This window comes from Podarcis tiliguerta (assembly GCF_965153285.1).
Source record: "Podarcis tiliguerta genome assembly, chromosome: 13".
Classification (NCBI taxonomy): Eukaryota; Metazoa; Chordata; class Lepidosauria; order Squamata; family Lacertidae; genus Podarcis; species Podarcis tiliguerta.
In genome coordinates, this window is record NC_139546.1 from 43,689,663 (window position 1) to 43,708,408 (window position 18,746).

Consider the following 18,746-nt stretch of genomic DNA (forward strand, 5'->3'; position numbering starts at 1 on the left):
GTCTACAATTTAGGAACGTCCTCCCACCAAATGGATTGGAAAGGGGTGGGCAGTGTCTTGCCCCAAAGCTGGGCGTCTTGTTTTGCTTGGCACGAGCGTAGAAGTGCAACAGCCCTCTACCTTCAGACTCCAGCTCCTTGCAGAAGCACATAGGGGCCTCCTTCTGTGCCTGAAATCTGGAACCTTCTGCATGCAAAACACATTCCCACTGAGCTGCGCTCCGTTCATTGCCTCCTCTCGGTGACTGGGATCCAGCACCGTAGAGCCACAGCAACCAGGAGCAGCAGGAGCTCATCTTCACCTTGTGTGGAATTTCCCCCTGCCCTGAAGGGAGGAGAGGGTAGGAGCAAGAGGCTGGTCCCTCATCTCATGCAGCCTTTCAGTGGGATAATCCAAAGTCCAGGAGCTTCACCTTGCTGGTGAGCTGCTTCCAAGACCCACCAGCAAGGAATACGGGCAGAATAATGGGTGGGTTAGGGTCGAGGGAGTTGCAGCCTTCTACCTATCAATCACCAAGTGCCTCTAGGGGGTAAACAGCATCTTCCACAGAAACTGGGCTCTCGATTCTACGTCCCACATTCTTCCCAAGTCTCGGCTATGGAGAAAGAATCCATTTTGTTTGATTTATTTTAGAAAAAAAAAACCACCCTATATTAGAATACAATCCATTGCTTTTGCCAGCACCCCCTGCAAAACACCCCCTTTGGTCCATTGTGCTGAAATCTCCCCTTGTCTCCCCTCTACATATTCTTGGGCTTGGAGATGATTCCGTCTGGGTAACGTTGTTTGAACTGAGCCACCACGTCTGGATCCAGCAGGTGGATTCCGTCCAGCTGGTTACCAAGCGTGATCCTGAGACGTGAGAGAGAGAGAGAGAGAGAGAGAGAGAGAGAGGATGGATTAAGGGGAGGGTGGAGGGAATGAGGAAAGGGGGTCTATATAAAACCTGTGTTGTGGTTCCAGTGTGAGGCTGAGTGAAGGACTGGTTAAAGGGCACTGGTGGAAAACCTTTGATTATCAGCTGCTGAGATCTGTAAGTGGGAAGAGAATGCCAACGTATCTTTGGCTGAGCTCAGGCTCCTCACTCAGCCACAAATCAGCTGCATCCTAACCCAACTCAGGATTGCCCCCTAAATAATAGTAGCAATAACAGTATCTGCCACCTACCCAGATCAGATCACCAGATCTCTGTCTATTTGTTTAGAGTTGCCACCAAGCGTAATGTTGCATCTTTAAGCAAAACCTCATTTGACGGCCACCAGCTTGGATGGTTTTCCAAGAGGATTGGACAAATTCAGGGAAGAGAAGGCCATCGAGGTGCTAATAGTGACATTGGCTATGCTCTGTCTCCACAACTGGAGGCAGCGATGTTTCTGAATCCCAGTTGCTGGAAACCACAGGAGGGGAGATGGCGCCTGTGCTACAATTCTGCTTGCTGGTTTCCCACTGGGGCATCGGATTAGCCGCAGTGAGAACTGGATGCTCGATTAGATGGACCTTTGGTCTGAGAACGCTCTTCTCCCATCTTCAGTTCCGAGGCAGACTTGCTCCCCTCAAGCTGAGCCCTGACCTGGCTGCCTGCAAATGCTGCATAGGGGTCACCGCTCACATGTTTCCAGCAGCTGAGGCTCTTTGAAGCAGGGATGCTCTTGCCAAACTACAGTGCCTGGAATTCTTTGGTTAGGGAGGCCACAACTGTTGGTATGGTTTTAAAGGAGACGTAATTCGGCAGGTTTAAGAGAGAGATGCAAACTTTGATTTGTGTAGGGCAGGAGTGGCTAACATGCTCTCCACATGCAGCTCCACATCTGGGGCTGATGGGAGAGGGTAACAACATCTGGATGGCTACCCCTGTCTTAAACCATTCCAAAGACTACTTGGGGTTGCTTTTCTTAAAAAAAAACCCATGTAGGGTGACTTCTTAATCTGGCACTAAGAGGAGCTCATTGACGTGTCTGATGTATACTCTCAGCAACATCCTTTAAACAGCACAAACAAATTCTGAAATTTACTCGGAAGTTTGAAAATCCGTCGAGCAATCTGAACGGACTGAAGATTCTAAAGCTAAATTTTCAAGTGGGTCCCAGAAAGGGCATAAAAATAATTCCCTTTCCTTGCATGGCTTGGGCTGGATTGGGAACAGCAAAGGATGCCAAGTCAGCCCATTGATCAATCTAGCTCAGTACTGAGTGGCGGCAGCTCTCCTGGGCTGCAGATGGGATATTCCCAGTCCTACTTGGGAGATCCCAGGGATCGAACCATGCACTAAATTTCTAAATTCTGTCAAAGTTGAAATGAGAACCATGGGCTTTGCCGCAGAGTTCAAATCTTAAAGAGAGAGTTGAGAGGTCATTCAACGGTTCGGGGTCAAAAGGGATGGGTGACGCTCACCAGTTGGGCTGGACGTTATGGGGTCGCCCAAAGAGCTCTATTTTGCGGGTCCCAGGCGAGAGCCGCTCAATCATGCCGTAGATCTCGTCTGGCTTGTGACTGGTGGAGCGTACCTGCGGGACAGTAAATTTCACAGACAGTAAATATGGGGGGGGGGGGGGAATCTTTCCGCCACCCCTGGATCCAGTGTTGGGCTGACCCAACTCTCTGCCTTACCTCTGCCACAATGACGTCGCAGTCGAGACCTCGGTTGAAGCCCTGGGGGTTTCCTTTCACCCCGACCTGCCCACAAAAAAAAAAAAGATGGTTCAGGCACAATTGGACTCCTCCGTAACTTGTGCCCATTTACATGCAATGCTTTGCGTCCTCTATTACAGGGCTCCTCAAAAGAAGGGCCGAGGCATTACCTTCCCCTCTAAGGTGAAGCCGCTAAGAGCAGCTTTTGCAAAATTAGTGTTGGGACTACATCTCCTATCATCTCTTCAGTGTTGGGGCTGATGGGAGTTGTAGTCCAACAACATTTGGAGGGCACGATGTTGGCTATCCCTGAGCTATCCGTTGCAGTGAATTGGCACTGTTATCACCTGCAATATTGCACGGACCAAACGTTCTAAAGAAATAGGACACCCAGGAAAGGTGTTTTGACAGACTCCCCACCCCAGGCGAGGCAGAGAAGTACAGGCCACAGGCTAAGCATTTCAGTGGGCTTTGTGGAGCCCACAAAACAATGAGCAGTGGCCCAGGATTTATTCTCCACCCTCACCCCCCGCTGTAATCTAGTGTTCTCAATAATTTGGGTGTTCAGTTGTTTTCAGCCAGGGAAAGCCAGGGGGATGGAAAAGGCATGGGATATCTCTCGGTTCTTTTCAACAGCCATGAGGGCTAGTAGCTTGCTTTTTTAAAGTCTCTCCAGCATGCCCAAGGTCTGCACTTGAGAGGGGTTATACATGGATGAGCCAACATGCTGATAATTATAGACTGCCTGTGTGTCTCCCTCCACCCCAAAATAACCAGGACTCCTGTATGCTTTCCGTTTCCATGGGATTCCTAACCTAATTTCTCTCTTCCCCCCATCCCAATTACCAAGCAGTGCTCTTTGCCATGGTTGAGCCAGTGGCCTGTCCGCCCCGTCCGGATAATGCGCTGGAGCTGGTTTGTTTTCACCCAGATTATCTCATCTACTCGCTCGTACCTAGAAAGCAGAGGGAGGGGGGAGGACAGCAGGCAGTGAGACTGAGCAGAAAGAAGAGGGGTTCCAGAAAGGAGAGGACCCTCCACCTTTGGCGGCACTTACCCCCAGAGATTCAGGCACTCCCGGCCGAGTTCCATGGCCCTTGCGGTTGCAACAGAGAGAGAAAAGAGCAATATGAATGGTGAATGAATCAGTGGGGAAGAGAGAGACCCTTTCTGCCCCTGTCTCTTGTTGCCCCATAGTTGAACGGGTTGAGGCTGTTAACACTCTTTCCCACTCCAGAACAAGCTTGCTCCTACCTCGCAGGTGGGAGAATCTCAATGTGTCCCTCCTGCCTCTTTTAACTGGCCCCCAGGCCACATGGGCCCTACTTCACAGCCTCTGTATTTTGGCTGCACTTGACCTCTGAGAATGCCTCTTGTCTGCCTGGATGGAGGCTAGAGTTCGGTGTGTACAGACTGTAGCCTACAGTATAAAGGCAGCATTTAGATTCATTGTTCCATCTGCTTTTTTCCTCTGGTTCCACCCCTTCCTGGCCCCGAAAAGGTTACTTAGACCTAACATGGATCTATCTACCGCTCTAAGAAGCCAGGTTCTTCCTGGTTCTCTGTCGCCCTCTGGAGGCGACTCTGGGTCTTGCCGAGATGGCGGTACGTGGGAGAATCTGGTCCTGCCAGGCGTTTCTCAGCCACAGATCCCCTCCTGAGTCATGCTCCTGGGGGCTGCTGGGAGTTCAGAGCACAAGAATACCGGGAGGGCTGTAAGGGTGGGGAATACCTGGTGTACTGGTTAGACTGCTGGACCAGGGTTCAAATCCCGTCTCGGCCACCAAACTCACTGGGTGATGCTGTCCCTCTGCCTGCCCTACCTGCCAGGGTCGTTGTGAGCATGAAGGGGAAAGGGGAGATCCTCGGAGGAAGAACAGCTGGGTTAATGTCCCATACCGGCCGGTGACCCACAGAAAGAGGAACCCCTCGTCCTGCAGGACGGGGATGTTGAGGCGCCTCATCTCGTCGTCTGTGAGGGTCCCGTACGGAAGCTCCATGTGGATGTCCCAAGGCGGGTCGGCCATCACGACAGCGAACTTGCCCAGGATGCTGACGTCAAGGTAGCGGATGTCGCAGCAAATCCACTGGGGGCAAAGAGAGGAAACGGGGAAGGGAATGCCTTAGAGAACATGGAGAAGTGCTTAAAAAAAAAATCAAAATACAGTGGTGCCTCGCAAGACGAAATTAATTCGTTCTGAGAGTTTTTTCGTCTTGTGAATTTTTCGTCTTGCGAAACACGGTTTCCCATAGGAAATGCATTGACGGTTTCCCATAGGAATGCATTGACGGTTTTAAGAAAAAGGCGCAAGACGTTTTCGTCTTACGAAGCAAGCCCATAGGGAAATTCGTCTTGCGAAGCAACTCAAAAAACAAAAAACTCTTTCGTCTTGTGAGTTTTTCGTCTTGCGAGGCATTCGTCTTGCGAGGTACCACTGTACAGTGGACCCTCTGGATACGGATTTACCGTATTTTTTGCTCTATAAGACTCACTTTTTCCCTCCAAAAAATAAGGGGAAATGTGTGTGCGTCTTATGGAGCGAATGCAGGCTGCGCAGCTATCCCAGAAGCCAGAACAGCAAGAGGGATCGCTGCTTTCGCTGTGCAGCGATCCCTCTTGTTGTTCTGGCTTCTGAGATTCAGAATATATTTTTCTTGTTTTCCTCCAAAAACTAGCTGCGTCTTGTGGTCTGGTGCGTCTTATAGAGCGAAAAATGCGGTAATTCGTTCCAGGGGTCTCTGCGCACCCCAAAAATCCGTAACCAGAGGCGCCACTTCTGTGCGCGGCTGATAGAGCACTTCTGTGCATGCGCGAGCAGCGAAACCTGGAAAAATACTTCCGGGTTTGCTGCTTTTGCAACCCGAAGACGACATATCCAGACAGGGACGTAACCCGAGGTTCCGCTGTAATGAAGGCGGCATCCACAGGAAGCCACCTCGTACCAAGTCATGGATGCCTCCCCGCCTCCCCACCGCTGCAGATATCCGCTGCGGCCAGCCCTGGGTACCTGCGGAGGGAAAAGGCGGTCCACGCTGGAGTCCCTGCCCACCGCCTGGGGCAGCGCCAGCTCTTGGCCCGAGCTCAGCTCCCGCCCGCAAGGGGCGTCCAGGTCGGCACAGGCGTCGATTTCGTAGTGGACGTACTTGCAGGTGTCCATGTGGAAGCAGGTGTTGAGGAAGGAGCAGTCCCCCAGAGACTCGTCCGTGTGCTTGTTGATGATGCGGCTGCAAGGAGAAGGTGTTGGGTGTAGTGAAGGGTTAACCTTCTGTGCCTCGAGACTGAGGGGACGGGCTTACAAGGGATGTAAGCCAGGATGGGACGAAAGCAGCTTGGAATGCTGTGAGCTTTGTGGAAATCGAAAGCAGTTTTGCGTAGCTGCAAGCAGAGGCAGAAAATGCAGCTTGAGTCAGGTGGGATTTGACTGTGTAAATCCTTGTCTTTTGTGACAATAAAGTGATTTTAGAACAGAAGCAACGTTTTGGGAACTGCGCTTTCATTACACGACTGCTGTGCTACTTTGCTAATTGCTTTATGACCTGCAGAGGCTCGCAGGGGGAAGCGTGCTGGATGCCGAACAGTAAAGCAATAAATCTACCGAAGAGGTTATCGGAACAGGTCATGGAATAGAAGGGGTGGCTGGCGGCTTCTCTAGATTTTACCTTGCTTCACGTCCACCTTGGACCGTTTCATATGAAGCCTCTGACACACACACACCCCCGACTGCTCGACTGGATGCGATTTTAACAGGATTCACATATTTCTGGGTTTGGGCTTTATGATACGCGACTTTGAAAGGCAACCTATCTTAATAATTAGAAATAAAATGGCAAACTAAATATCCCACCCCCTTGAAGGCACGGTTCAGATATGAATAATTATTAAAGTTCATCTAAACTGGTGGTTCTCTAAAGCAGTGGAATCAGTGGTGGGATTACCTAGTGGTGGGAGCTAAGAGGCAAGGGGTTGGCAGCAGGGGCCCTGGAGTTGTGAATGACTATCGGACTTTGAAAAGCTGGCATCACTGGATCAAATTCATCAGTTTTGTTGGATTAATTAAACTAAACCACTTTAGCTGGATTTTGAATAAATGTGCAATTAATTGTTACTGTTTTGGATTTTGTTAGAATTATTAATTAAATTTCTTTACCTTCATCAGAGGATCAGTGTACAGTTTTACAGTATAAAAACACAAAAATGTGTAACACAATGCCAAACAAAACCACAACGCCCCACCACCCACACAGTTTAAAAGGATATAGAGCCATGGTTCCCTCAGGGGGGCAATTTGATTTTAAAGGGGGGCAATTTGAGAATGAGGTATTAACAGTTAATGGCTTTTTAGGTTTCCTCCACGTGAATTGGAGATCACCTTTTGAATAATAAGAATTATATGTCCCCAGGTGGGTGGGATGGGGGAATCAGGATTTTCGAGATGCTTAGGTGGGACATGGCAAAAAAAAGGTTGGGAACCATAGATTAGTCAAAATCCTGGTTATAGAGGAATGGTTTCTCCTGGCACCTAAAGGTATGTAATGAAGCTCCCCAAGGGAGAGCATTCCAAAAGCAGGGAGCCACTGTAGAAGAGGCCCGTCCTCATGTTGCCACACTCAGGACCTCACACAGAAGGGGCCTCAACTGATCAATGCGGGGTCTGGGTTGGTGCATACAGAGAGAGCCTGCCCTCAAGGTACAGTGGCACCTTGGGTTAAGAACTTACCGTATTTTTCGCCCCATAGGACGCACTTTTCCCCCTCCAAAAATTAAGGGGAAATGTGTGCGCGTCCTATGGGGCGAATGCAGGCTTTCGCCGAATCCTGGAGAGCAAGAGGGGTCGGTGCGCACCAACCTCTCTCGCTCTCCAGGATTCAGGAAGCTCTGGGCTCCCAAGGGTTGCGTAGAGCTGCCTGCACTCCCGGGCTTCACGCAGCTCTGTGCAACCCTAGGGAGCCTGGCGCGAAGCTGCGCCGGGCTCCCAAAGGTTGCGCAGAGCTGCCTGCTTTCCGAAGCCTGGGGTGCGCTGAAAATTGGGAAGACCGGCGCGGCTCCCTAGGCTTGCGGATAGCAGGCTGTTCTGGGGGCTGGGGTCGGGGGGAGCTCGGGCTGGGGCTGGGGCTTCCCCCACGCCAGCCCCGTGCCTGGGGGGGGGGGAATAATTTTTTTCCCTTTATTTCCCCACCAACCCAAAAAACCTAGGTGCGTCCTATGGGGCGGTGCGCCCTATGGGGCGAAAAATACGGTAATTCGTTCTGGAGGTCCGTTCTTAACCTGAAACTGTTCTTAACCTGAAGCACCACTTTAGCTAATGGGGCCTCCTGCTGCCGCTGCGCAATCCTGAAGCAAAGTTCTTAACCTGAGGTACTATTTCTGGGTTAGCGAAGTCTGTAACCTGAAGTGTCTGTAACCCGAGGTACCACTGTATTGCAGTCTGGGCCCTTCTAGGCTTTATAGGTCAAAACCAACCTTTTGAATTGGGCCCGGAAATTAATTGGCAGTCGGCGCAGCCGGGCCAGGATTGCCGTTATAGGCTTAAAACTATCTTGCCCCGTGGGTGAGCAACCTGGCACCCAAGTTCTGCACCATCTTCAGAAACTAGGTCACCTGCATCTTTAGTCTGATTCACTGGGGCTGGTTTTATAAAGCAAGGCCAAGACACTGCATGGAGAAAGACCCCGGCGCTCAGTCACAAAGCCTGACTTCCAAGACCCCGCTCTAAACATTTCTGGAAGTCCTGCAGCATTTCCAAAACTGTTTCGGGGCTCACTGAACCCCAGAGGCTCACCGGAAGTGGAGCTTTCGGCACGGCCGGTCGGCGTCGCTGGCCTTCATGCACTCCTCTTTGGTTCCGTAGTCGCAAAACTCTTGCACCTGCGCCCGGCCTCGTGAGCGGAACTTCTCCACGATGGACTGCTCCTTGGCCGTCGTCGTGTTCAGCAGCTCCAAGATCTCCTGGCTCACCTGGGGAGGCAAGGAGGCCGAGACCAGGTCAGTGGAAAGAAAGACACACACACAAAAATGGCCTGGGCTTCCAGTCTTCATGGTTCCAACTGGAATTAATCTTCATTTCTGGTCTCCATCCACATTGCTTGCTAAGAAGGCAGGTCTTTTTCTTGGGGGGGGGGGGCTTTTTTCTTTTTAAGGGGGGGGGGTATATGTCATCATATCGGGAGCTCCCACGTGCGGCCAATCCTTCCTGAAAGCAGGGCTTGGCGTTTGGAGCTAAATGACTGCAAGCCCCACTCGTCTCCTGGGTTGAGTTTGAGCCGGGATGCAAAGGCAAAAATGCTACTTTGCAGCCACAGTTTGAAGGCATGCCTGAAACGGAAAGAATCAAGGATTCTCTTCTTTGATGTCATTGTGATATCAGCTGACGTGACAGGTGTGCGGACACACCCACTTGTAAGAGTGGCCCACAGCGTGTATGTGTGTGTGTCCGCGCACTCAGCATCCTCCCTGATCCTCTCCATCGACGGAGACAGCACACTGGGAAAATTAGGGACTCTAGACCCCAAGCATGCAGACCTGCCCAGGTGTTGCGATGTGCAGGAATGCCCTGCTGACCTTTCAGCCACCCTGTGAGGTTCGTGGGGCAGCAGTACACAAGAGAGTCTTCTCTGTGGTGGCCCCCCAAACTGTGGAATGTTTCCCCTTCCAAGGTGCATCTGGCCTTCTCACTACAGTTGTACCTTGGATCATGAACGCCTTGATACTCGGACGTTTCGGCTCCTGAACGCTGCAAACCCGGAAGTGAGTGTTCTGGTGTGCGAACATTCTTTAGAACCCGAACATCCGACGGAGCCTCCGTAGCTTCTGATTGGCTGCAGGAGTTTCCTGCAGCCATTCAGAAGCCGCGCTTTGGTTTCCGGATGTTTTGGAAGTCGAACGGACTTCCGGAACGGATTCCATTCGACTTCCAAGTTACGACTGTGTATACATTTCAACGTCAGATCAATGCAATTCTGGGCTGCATCAATAGGAGTATAGCATCTAGATCAAGGGAAGTAATAGTGCCACTGTATTCTGCTCTGGTCAGACCTCACCTGGAGTACTGTGTCCAGTTCTGGGCACCACAGTTCAAGGAGACTGACAAACTGGAACGTGTCCAGAGGAGGGCAACCAAAATGGTCAAAGGCCTGGAAACGATGCCTTATGAGGAACGGCTAAGGGAGCTGGGCATGTTTAGCCTGGAGAAGAGGAGGTTAAGGAGTGATATGATAGCCATGTTCAAATATATAAAAGGATGTCATATAGAGGAGGGAGAAAGGTTGTTTTCTGCTGCTCCAGAGAAGCGGACACGGAGCAATGGATCCAAACTACAAGAAAGAAGATTCCACCTAAACATTAGGAAGAACTTCCTGACAGTAAGAGCTGTTCGACAGTGGAATTTGCTGCCAAGGAGTGTGCTGGAGTCTCCTTCTTTGGAGGTCTTTAAGCAGAGGCTTGACAACCATATGTCAGGAGTGCTCTGATGGTGTTTCCTGCTTGGCAGGGGGTTGGACTCGATGGCCCTTGTGGTCTCTTCCAACTCTATGATTCTATGATTCTATGAGCGCCTTTTTTCTGTACAGGCCTTTGAGGGGTGCAGCATCAGATCAGAATACACCTCCAGTATAAATGTCTAGGTATTGCATTGAGATGTACATAACCCACTTTGGGACTGCATAATGAAAGGAAGGCTGTAAATGCCTAATCCTAAAATAAAACAAATTTTGCCAGGACCGGCTGGTGCTCATTGGGTGGAAAGCAGAGGCCAACAGCAGGTGGCGCCAGAGCCAATGACAGCTGGAGCCAACTAATTCTCTTTATGCTGTCATTTCCCTCCCTGCTGACGTCTTCAAGGGCAACACTTAGTGTAAAAAGGAGGTTATTGTAAAGCATCTTTACAATAAGCTAGTTGATTGGATAACTGGTGATGCTATTCTTGCCAAAGAGCAAGCAGGATTTAGACAAGGCAGATCAGCTACAGACCATTGCTTTGTACTAGCCCATTTTATAGATAAGTATGTTAAGAAAGAGGGACGCGGGTGGCGCTGTGGGTAAAAGCCTCAGCGCCTAGGGCTTGCCGATCGAAAGGTCGGTGGTTCGAATCCCCGTGGCGGGGTGCGCTCCCGTCGTTTAGTCCCAGCTCCTGCCCACCTAGCAGTTCGAAAGCACCCCCGGGTAAATAGGGACCGCTTACTAGCGGGAAGGTAAACGGCGTTTCCGTGTGCTGCGCTGGTGCTGACTCGCCAGAGCAGCTTCGTCACGCTGGCCACGTGACCCGGAAGTGTCTCCGGACAGCGCTGGCCCCCAGCCTCTTGAGTGAGATGGGCGCACAACCCTAGAGTCTGTCAAGACTGGCCCATACGGGTAGGGGTACCTTTACCTTATGTTAAGAAACCAGGTAGTGTGCTCTATGCAGCTTTCATTGATCTGAAAGCTGCATTCGATTCAATCTCTTGAGTAAGACTGTTGGGATAAGTTGAACGCTTCAAGTATAGACAAAAGATTATTGTTCTTGATTAAATGCCTATAAGAAAACACTGTGCTGAAAGCGCGTAGCTCTACAAATGGGAAGCTCACAGGAGCCGTGCCAGGCACAAAGGGAGTTAAGCAAGGTTGTATCCTAGCTCCCCCATTGTTTAACTTACATATAAATGATATTGTATTACTATGCGTTTATTTATATTGTATAGATCTAATATCAGCTGAGGAAGCCCTTCGGGGTGAAACAAGGGAGATATCCGGAAACCTTGTTCTGCCCAAGTTAGCAGTTTGTACCTGCACCAACAGTCTACATCAGCTGTGTTGTTCTTGTTACCTTGAAGACTTTTCTATTTTTACCTAAGGATTGTGTTACACAGGAACTCACAAGAAGAAACGGATAAGAAAAGAAGGAATGTATTTTCATAGGTTATATATCGTATATATGAACTGTATATGTTGCACATACTGGGCTAGACCTTTATGTTAGGAAACAACCAATAAAATGTTCACTGTTATGATTATTCAGCCTGTTGCACTTTGTGTATTGTGATTACTGCATTTCTATCGCAAACAAAAGTGGGCCTGAAAAGAATGGTGACTGGAAGCGGCCGCCGAGACCAAATAACACCAGTCTTGAAAGACCTACGCTGGTTCCCAGTATGTTTCCAAGACCAATTCAAAGTGTTGGTGCTGACCTTTAAAGCCCTAAACGACCTCGGTCCAGTATACCTGAAGGAGCGTCTCCACCTCCATCTTTCTGCCTGAGGTCCAGTACGGAGGGCCTTCTGGCGGTTCCCTCGCTGCGAGAAGCCAAGTTACAGGGAAGCAGGCAGAGGGCCTTCTCGGTAGTGGCACCCGCCCTGTGGAGCGCCCTCCCACCAAATGTCAAAGACAAAAATAACTACCAAACTTTTAGAAGACATCTGAAGGCAGCTCTGTTTAGGGAGGCTTTTAATGTTTAATAGGTTATTGTATTTTAGTGTTCTGTTGGAAGCCGCCCAGAGTGGCTGGGGAAACCCAGCCAGATGGGCGGGGTATAAATAATTAATAATAATAATAATAATAATAATAATAATAATAATAATTGAGGGCATTCTCAGGATACTGCCAAAGGGAACAGCTGGCTGTGAATTACAAGAAAACTTGAGGAGGAAGTTGGCAGGCTGTGGCCTCCTCCGGATAAGATGGGCAAGTGAGGGCCGGCCGAGGGCAGGCTGGGGTTGGTGAGGCAGTGTGCCATTTGCCCTCAGGGACCAGACTCCGCTGGTTTTTCACGACCACCCTGGGATTTAGCAGCCGTCCCTCCCTCCCTCCCTTCTTTTTTAAAAAAAACTTTTATTTTGCTTTAAACAGGTACATATAAATATAGACAACCAAAATTACAAAGGAAAATTCCTTAATAGTAATGAAAAAAAACTTTATAAACTACAAAAAATATCGAAGTACCGTATTTTTCGCTCTATAAGACGCACCAGACCACAAGACGCACCTAGTTTTTGGAGGAGGAAAACAAGAAAAAAATATATTCTGAATCTCAGAAGCCAGAAGAGCAAGAGGGATCGCTGCGCAGTGAAAGCAGCAATCCCTCTTGCTCTTCTGGCTTCTGGGATAGCTGTGCAGCCTGCATTCGCTCCATAAGATGCACACACATTTCCCCTTACTTTTTAGGAGGGAAAAAGTGAGTCTTATAGAGCAAAAAATACGGTACATGACACAGAACATAAGCAACTATGGGAAAGATAAAAGAAAAGAAAAGAAAAGAAAAAGGAAGATGAGCCAAAACAGGAAAGCTCATCTATTGTACACTTCCTTCAAGCTCACAACAGATCATTATTCTTATCAATTATCTCTATCTGCATTCCAAAAGAATCCCTCATCTTGGTATCTGGGAACATTTCTCTATGCAGTATCATTCTAAACATAGCCAGATCTTTCTTGCTGAGCCCTTGTCCCCTAAATAATTGTTTAAACATTCCCATTCTTCTTTCACCAATTTTTTAGGTTTATCTCCTATTGCATCTGTCAGCTTTGCGAGCTCCAAGCACTCGCACAATTTGACTACCCATTCCCCTCCCCTACCTTCTTGCTCTGCTGCTCCTTCGTCGACTGCTGGCTCAGCAGGCTCTCAATCTCCAGGTCCAGGTCCGAGGCCTGCTTGCGAGACTTCTTGGGGGGCTCCTTGAGCACCTCGGAAGACGCCAAGGCAGAGGGAGCGGCCCCGGATGCGGAGGCGGGAACCCCGGCGTCCTGCTCCCCGGCTCTCCTCTTTGTCCCTCCGGGCCCGACTCCTTCCCCGGAGTCCTTCTTCTCGGCCACGGCACCCATCATGGCGGAGAGCTTGGAGTGGTCAGCGTAGGTGACCAGCATGGGCTGGTCGTCATCCTGGAGGAGGCCCCGTTTGACCTCGATGAGCTCCTGCGCCGCAAACTTCTGCAAGAGACTTTCCACGCTCCGCTGAGTGGCGGGGGCTTCGGGCTGCGGGAGAAGGAGTAAGCCGGTCAGAGGAGGTTGAGGAGGTGTGGACCGGCAGCATCCGACAACAGGGGAGTGGAAGAGCTGTGGCTCAGTGGCAAAGCATCTGCCTTGCAAGAAAAAGGTCCTGGGTTCAATCCCCGGCATCTCCAGGTAGGGCTGGGAGACACCAGTCTGAAGCCATGGAGAGAGACTGCCAGTCAGTGTAGAGAATAATAATAATAATAATAATAATAATAATAATAATAATAATAGTAGTAGTAGTAATTTTTATTTATACCCTGCCCTCCCCAGCCAAGGCTGGGCTCAGGGCGGCTAACAAACAATAATAAAAACAAGTTGAATGATTACAACTTAAAAACAAAATTAAAATACAACATCAAAATATTGAAACATTAAAATATTAAAATGTAGCCTCATCGCAGGAGGAGAAGGAAAAGAAAAAAGAAAGAGAGGGAGGGAATCAAATTGGCTCCAAGCCAAAGGCCAGGCGGAACAACTCTGTCTTACAGGCCCTGCGGAAAGAAATCAGATCCTGCAGGGCCCTGGTCTCATGAGGCAGAGCGTTCCACCAGGCCGGAGCCAGAGTTGAAAAGGCCCTGGTTCTGGTTGAAGCCAATCTAACTTCCTTAGGGCCTGGGACCACTAGGGTGTTGCTATTTATGGACCTTGAGGCTCTCTGTGGGGCATACCGGGAGAGGCGGTCCCGTAGGTACGAGGGTCCTAGGCCGCGATGGACTTTAAAGGTCAAAAGCAGCACCTTAAATCTGACCCTGTACTCCACTGGGAGCCAGCGCAGCTGGAAAAGCACTGGGTGAATATGCTCCCATGGCAGAGACCCCGTGAATACTGAGACAACTTCCTATGTTTCTATGAGACCAGCCTGTCACGATCAAAACAGCAACAGACTAAGCAAAGCAGCAACAAATAAACTGCTTAACCTCACCAAGTTTATATGGAACATGTAAGTTTTTGTTCTGCCCTGGAGAGAGAGGGGAAATTGCTACAGCAAATGGGAGGCAGGGATGGTCCCTTGGCTCTGCTGAGACATCAGCCTGCTTTTTTTGTCTCTTCCTTTGTCTCATGTGGTAATGGCTGTTCCATCAAACTACCAGAACAGTTTCCATCTCATCTGGTCATTATAAGAAAGCTAATTTTAAAAACCGGTGCCCAAGCAACTTTTTCCCTCCCCACTCCCCATCTTTGTCTTCCTTTCATGTCTTTTAAATTACAGCCATACCTCGGAAGTCGAACAGAATCCGTTTGACTTCCAAAACATTCGAAAACCAAAGCGCGGCTTCTGATTGGTTGCAGGAAGCTCCTGCAGCCAATCAGAAGCCCTGTAAGCCCCGTTGGACATTCGGCTTCTGAAAGAACATTCGAAAACCGGAATACTCACTTCCAGGTTTTGGTCGTTCGGGAGCCGATTTGTTTGGGAGCCAAGGTGTTTGAGATCCAAGGTATGACTGTATAAGCCTGGACACAGACTGTCTTGGTGTTTTGATTTTAATGATCTGCAAGGCCCCTCTGCCACCGAAGAGTGGAATTTGGGGGTGCATCTGGGGACAGAAAATCATACTGAAAGAGCCATGACTTTTGGGTGCCCTGATGGGGAGGAAGCATAGTTAATGCCATTCTGTTTTTATTGTAATTATTTGTAAGTTTTAAACTGGCTTTACATATGTATAGTTTTAATTCTATTAATGTCTTATTTTTTATTATTCCCCCCCCCCATGTTTTTTAGTGATTTTTGTTTTTATCTGTAAGCCACCTTGAGTCCCATCAGGGAAAAAGGGGGGAGTTTAAATAAATTAATAATAAAGCTTTAGTTGTTTTTCTTTGCAACAAAGTGGACCATGTCCCGCTCACTTTTTAAAGAATAAACAAGACTCTTAGGAACCTGCAGAGGATATTATTGTAATAACCAGAAGTTTCATGAGAGTATATATTTAAAGAAGATGAATCAAAGAACAAATTAGGTTAATTTGGATGTGCAGAAGATATTAAAAATAAAGTTAAGGAGGGGGAAGGATGTCAAGTTTTGAAATGTCAAAATGATTGTAAAATTAATGAAATGTTCAAAAGTAGTGAAATGTAAAAACTTGAAAAGTATAAATAATTTTTAATAATAATAATGATAATGGATCCTGCAGAGGATGTGCCGACTCCCAAATAAACCTGGGGGTCCCTAAAAGTGAACAGACCAATGGGAAGAATGTAGACCTTGCCTAGGAGAGGGCAAGTCAGGGGAGAAGCAGACAATGACATCCAGTCCGATTGATTGCTTTGATGCTCACCGTGGAAATGGCATGGCAGATAGACAAAGCGTCTGTGGGTAGGGCCAGTCCCAAGTCAGAGAGGTGTTGCAGGAGCTTCTTCTCAAGCTCAGGATCAGCCACGAAATCCCCTGGCTCAGTGGCGGTGCTGGGCGTGACGGACGAAGGAACCGGACTGTCGCTTCGAAAGGGAGGGCTGAGGGCCAGGTCCGGATTCCTCAGGTCTGATGTAAGGAAAGATGAGGTCATTAAAGAAGAGTGCTGTTGCTGCATCAGGCCATAGGCCCATCCAGTCTAGTTTTCTGCTCCCACAGAGGCTTGCTAAAGGAAGCCTGAAAACAGAACCTGAGTATCACAGCACTCTCTGCATTTGCAATTCCCAGCAAGTGGAACTCAAAGGCATCCTATGTTCTGCTCTGAAGCTTGCTATGAACTTTTGGAAACACGGTGTTGGTTCCTTTTAAAACCGATTTTTTCATGGAGGAAGACAAGCAACTAAAAGAAAGAAGAGTAAAGAACAGAACAGCTCCTGCCGGATCAGCTCACATTAAAAATACAGTAACCGTGGATACATCCATCTTAGGCTAAGCATATATATTGACAAATGCCCTCCAAAGGCAGGCTTCGCAGCCACTGCGTGATGTAGGCCACTGTCAATTAATAAATGAAAACAACAACGGATACGAAAGCTTTATGGAATACGCAGAAACGGCGAAACCTACCGGAAAAATAAGAAACCAAGAATTGAAATGGTTTGTTGAATATTTACAAACAAACTGTAAACAGTTAAGAACATTGGGAGGATTATTGTAACAACCTGAAGTTCTATAAGAGCAGGCTTCCTCAACCTTGGCCCTCCAGATGTTTTTGGCCTACAACTCCCATGATCCCTAGCTAGCAGGACCAGTGGTCAGGGATGATGGGAATTGTAGTCTCAAAACATCTGAAGGGCCAAAGTTGAGGAAGCCTGTATAAGAGTATACATTTAAAGTAGATGAATAAATGATTAAGTTAATTTGGAATACACAGAAAATATTTTTTTAAAAAAATTAAGGAACCGCATAAAGAGGAGGAAGGAAGTCGTGTTTCGAAATGTTAAAATGATTTGTAACATTACTGAAATGTATAAAACCGAAAAATAAATAAATGAAAGCCACTAGATGATGCACAGACGGGCACCCACGCAAAGACGATGTTGGCCAGAAGATGTATTCAGGCGCAGCGAGGATACTGGATTCGATTCACCGGGGCTCTTAAATAAATATGTTCTGGACCTGTTCTTGGGGTGGTTTGGCAACCAACCCTTCTCCCCAGGGAACTCTGGGAACTGTAGCTCCGTGAGGAGAATAGGAGTGTCTCCTGACAAGCTACAATTCCCAGGATTTGGGAAGCCCAAACTCTTTAAAGTGGCATGGTAACGCTTTAAATGTATGGTGCAAACGGGAGCCTCAGCCATACTCAAGAGGAGAATGGACTTCAGCTACTCGCGCCTAGCCTAGGTCCATTAATACCAATGGGTCTACTCTGAGCAGGACTTACTTGGATGCAGCCCTGCCCTGGTGCTTCCTAGCATCCTATCCTATCCTATCCTATCCTATCCTATCCTATCCTATCCTATCCTATCCACACACCCCTGCGCTTCCTTCGCCTGCTTCCCTTACCCAGGGGGTCCTGCTTGCGCCTCCGCTGCAGCCGCTCCCGCAGCGAGTCCAGCTGCTTCTTGTGAGCCTGGATCGAGCTCCATGTGTCCGACATCGCCCCCGGTTAGCCGGGCAGCGGCTGTCCCGGCACAGGGGAGGGCCGGGTTGGAAAGGACCGGAAGTACCCCGTGGGGGACGGAGATAAGGGAAGCACACTTCCCGTCGCGTGCCCGTAGTTCGAAGGTGAAACCGGGCAGCGGGTGGGGAGCCGCCATCTTCGCTTAAGGCGGCGAAGCTCAAGGGGCCATTTTTGAAGTGGGTTCGAGTCTCTACACTACAGATGTAAGAAAGTACTGTACAGTACTAGGATAGTGTTTTTGTCCGGAAACTGGGATTGATGAGAGCTGACCTGCTGGAGAGCCGCACACACACTCACACAGTGCTTTTTTTCTTTAAAAAAATGTTTAGGGGGTACTCTCATTTTGATTCAAGAAAAATCACCATTTTATAGTTCAAATCGGGGGAAATAAAGATATTAAACGGACAAAAGTACAAAGATTTGCAAAATGTTTAGGGTATGCGTACCCCCCCAGAAAAAAGCACTGTATTTATATAATTTTTATATAAATATTTGGGCCGCATTATGTTCTACCCAATCTCCAAATACAGTAGAAACCAATCCAGGCCTTATTTCGGGCGCAGGAAATGTGATCTTGTTTAAAAATTGTACTTTAAGAACAAAACAAAAAAGCATACACACAATCGCACTCTTAATTAGCGAAGGCCAAAGTTTCCAGGGACGCGGGTGGCTCTGAGTAAAACCTCAGCGCCTGGGACTTGCCGATCGATCGCATGGTCGGCGGTTCGAATCCCTGCGGCGGGATGAGCTTCCGTCTTTCGGTCCCAGCTCCTGCCCACCTAGCAGTTTGAAAGCACTCTTAAGTGCAAGTAGATAAATAGGTACCGCTTTATAGCGGGAAGGTAAACGGCGTTTCCGTGTGCTGCGCTGGTGCTGGCTCGCCAGAGCAGCTTCGTCACGCTGGCCACGTGACCCGGAAGTGTCTCCGGACAGCGCTGGCCCCCGGCCTCTTAAGCGAGATGGGCGCGCAACCCCAGAGTTGGACACGACTGGCCCGTACGGGCAGGGGTACCTTTACCTTTACCTAAAGTTTCCAGAACAGGAGACGAGTGTCACTCTATTGTGGCAAAAACACATCTATCGTGGCATAACCTTTCATTGACTGGAGCTCACCTTTGCCAGATCCT

At 48.8% G+C, this 18,746-nt stretch overlaps 1 protein-coding gene and 1 long non-coding RNA gene across 2 annotated transcripts; one reads left to right on the top strand and one right to left on the bottom strand.

Annotated features, from left to right (window-relative positions):
• Positions 1 to 596: 596 nt before the first annotated feature.
• Positions 597 to 17,662, bottom strand: METTL3 (methyltransferase 3, N6-adenosine-methyltransferase complex catalytic subunit). The gene is made up of 11 exons (XM_083410395.1): positions 17,502 to 17,662; positions 15,862 to 16,064; positions 13,172 to 13,567; positions 8,409 to 8,584; positions 5,637 to 5,853; positions 4,528 to 4,715; positions 3,686 to 3,724; positions 3,475 to 3,583; positions 2,608 to 2,673; positions 2,392 to 2,504; positions 597 to 852 (listed from the first exon to the last, which is right to left on the bottom strand). The coding sequence occupies exons 1-11, from the start codon at positions 17,593 to 17,595 to the stop codon at positions 741 to 743; spliced, it is 1,713 nt and encodes a 570-aa protein (XP_083266521.1). The 5' UTR covers positions 17,596 to 17,662; the 3' UTR covers positions 597 to 740.
• On the top strand, positions 5,727 to 6,734 carry LOC310663231. The gene is made up of 2 exons (XR_014504410.1): positions 5,727 to 5,866; positions 6,260 to 6,734. It is a non-coding gene; the product is annotated as an uncharacterized lncRNA (long non-coding RNA).
• Positions 17,663 to 18,746: the final 1,084 nt, after the last annotated feature.

Bases quoted from the DNA above. Each gene is read 5' to 3' on its own strand.
- METTL3 (XM_083410395.1), bottom strand. From the start codon at position 17,595: ATGTCGGACACATGGAGCTCGATCCAGGCTCACAAGAAGCAGCTGGAC. The intron at 16,065-17,501 runs GTAAGGGAAGCA...TCCTTACATCAG, and splicing joins GCGCAAGCAGGACCCCCTGG to ACCTGAGGAATCCGGACCTG. The intron at 3,725-4,527 runs GTATGGGACATT...TGCAACCGCAAG, and splicing joins TTTCTGTGGGTCACCGGCCG to GGCCATGGAACTCGGCCGGG.